Source organism: Ammodytes marinus, assembly GCF_949987685.1.
Source record: "Ammodytes marinus genome assembly, chromosome: 1".
NCBI classification, from domain to species: domain Eukaryota; kingdom Metazoa; phylum Chordata; class Actinopteri; order Uranoscopiformes; family Ammodytidae; genus Ammodytes; species Ammodytes marinus.
Window position 1 is genome coordinate 35924481 of NC_137230.1, and position 2500 is coordinate 35926980.

The 2500-nt window shown below is 41.8% G+C and overlaps 1 protein-coding gene across 3 annotated transcripts in view; it reads right to left on the reverse strand.

Moving 5' to 3' along the window:
• trpm7 (transient receptor potential cation channel, subfamily M, member 7) overlaps nucleotides 1-2500 on the reverse strand; it is a gene marked incomplete at its 3' end in the record, with an annotated part of 43173 nt that overhangs the window by 14099 nt on the left and 26574 nt on the right. For all 3 annotated transcript variants that reach the window (XM_080031566.1, XM_080031567.1, XM_080031565.1), the window contains exon 17: nucleotides 1924-2500. This exon is cut by the window's right edge and continues 259 nt beyond it. In XM_080031566.1, coding sequence (XP_079887692.1) covers nucleotides 1924-2500 — 577 coding nt within the window. The remainder of the gene's footprint in view (nucleotides 1-1923) is intronic.

Below are 2500 nucleotides of genomic sequence, written 5' to 3' on the forward strand. Positions count from 1 at the left end.
CCAGGGAAAACTAAGGTTTCCATCGCCGGGATTACGTCCCACGTCTCCTGGTCACTTGACAAGAAAATTGTCCGAGGCATTTGAAATTGTGAATTTGAAAATTTCTCATAGAAATCTATTAGGTTTTTTCATTAAAGGTGGAGTGTGTAGAATTTTGGGTTTTATTTCCTAGCAGATTTTGTAGAAAATAATTATAATATCCATAATTATGTTTAATTTAGTGCGTAATAGCTGATTTTTTTTTTTAGAATTATTATTTTTTTCCTTAGAAAGGGTCTCATATATGTCCATATTTCTCCATACTTTGGACCAAGGCCTTGTCACCGCCATTTTGGAAGTGTCATAGTTGGAATGTCATCAGGTGCATTGTTTAAAATGTAGAATTGTTCTTGTCCTTGAAGGCCACTGTAGCTTCTGTTATTATTCAAAAGGGGTGGGGTTACCCAGGGAGCGTTGCATTCTAGAACTTTCTAGAACTTACTTGATGATGTCATATTACACACTGCACCTTTAACATACTCTTTACATTTTTTTGTCTCAAACAAGCAGATTTTCTAGTCAAGTGACCCATGGATACTCATGCCAATGTTCACGCTTGTATCACAAATAGAAAGATTGTAGCACTTAGCCGCTCCACTATACCAGCACACAGTTGAAATAATCACTTTTCAAAAATCTTTTTCGTATGACACTTCTTCCCTTCACCTCTGAACCTGCCAAATAAATCCATAAATGAGTCACACAACCACATATTAAATACCTCACAACCACCAAGATAATACACACAGAAGACTATTGTATTAGGGCCATGGGAGAGTTTTTTTAAGAGGAAAAAATTAACATTAATTAATGTTAGTGAATTTTTTTTTTAATTAATAACGTTTTTCTTATTGATACCGGAAGTTCGAATTTGGCAAAATTCCCGAAAAGACTAATGTTATTTTTTTTTTAAATTATAATAAAATAATAAATAAATGTAAAATAAGACAGAGAAAAAGCACATTTAAAGTTAAGGAATTTACCAATATTTTCCCAATAATTTCAAAATGTTACTTTAATAAAAAGAAAATATATTTAAAATAACTTTCTAAAATTTAAACTTTTTTTCTACTAGTGTATAATGAAAAAAAAAACCCTCTTTTCATATTATTCTCACCCATCACCCTAACACACAGACAGAGAAAAAAAGAGAAAAAAGCCCAAATAAAAATGTCTACTAGGACCCTGTGTGTCAATAAATATGTGAAAAAAAAAAAAAAAAAAAAAAAAAAAAAAATTGTCCCCCATGGCCATAATTCAGAGACAGAGACAGAGAAAAAGCCCAAATTAAATATTTCCTAGGACCCTGATATTGAAGCGGGACAGTGCCACACCCTCGCACCCTGCATCAGCTCGCCCCACGCCCTCTATTCAAACTCAAACCTCTCGTAGCATCAGTCGCGTTCCTTTCTCCCATCGCTCCATCTCCGAATTCTGACCCACTTTCTCCCGACATTTCCCTCTCTCTGTCACTCCTCCTCTTTCTTCTGTGTAGTCTACAGGGTCTCCTTGGCACTTCCGCAGGGGTTTCACTTTGAAAGACACAAGTCGCCTGGCTGCTATTTTTTCCGCTATTGTCTTCTTGCGAAAACTGAGCTTCTAGGTCCGGTGTGCGCGCACGATTAAATCCCGAATGTCCCACTTCTTCGTCATCCAAAAATGCCGCATTCACATACCCCATCCTAGCACCACTACTCACCCCTTTCCCTGACCCTCTATCTGTTAATTTGGGTTTTTCAGTTGCAGTGCAAGCAGGCAAGAAGCAAGCAGATGCAGCAGTCTTAGATACAACCACTACAGTCGGATACACACACACACAATGGTCACTCAAATCGTCCCGACACTTATCTTTTTCCTCGATTGCCATCCTCGACTCGTACTTACCCACAAACGCCCCAAATTCGACAGTGGTGCATTCGTTTTCGGTTGCCGCCGTTGCCGTTGCTGCTGCTGTTTGTTGCTGGCTGTAGTGCAGTAAATCTGGGTGGCTTGACCCCCCGCTCGGTTGGGACGGGGTGCTACTTTGGAAGCGAGCCACCCCACTACCAGGCGAAGAGTTGGGCACATTTGGCAGGCTGGAAGGTGTGTCTAATAGCCCGGGAAGTTCACGTGGACGGCTGTGTTTGCTGTGAGTGAGAGAGTTGCCTCGATATCGCAACTCCGGCGGGGACGTTGCTCCTCCTGCTCCTGTAGTTGCTGTAGTTGCCGCCAAAGCGCTCCATGGAAATTGCCCGCTGCTCGAGGAACCAGCCTCGATAGCAGCGAGTTGCCTAAACCCGAACAATCCACCAATCCTCCGGTCGGGGCTAAAATCTGGGTCCAGCCCGATCCGGCGTATTCCCTCGGCCCCTACGCCCGACCCGAACAGCGAATCTGCGATGTTAGCTTCTCCTTGTTGGGGGTAAGAGGAGCCGTAGTAAGAAGCGCCCACACTGCGTTTTCCAATAGCAGATGATTTTGA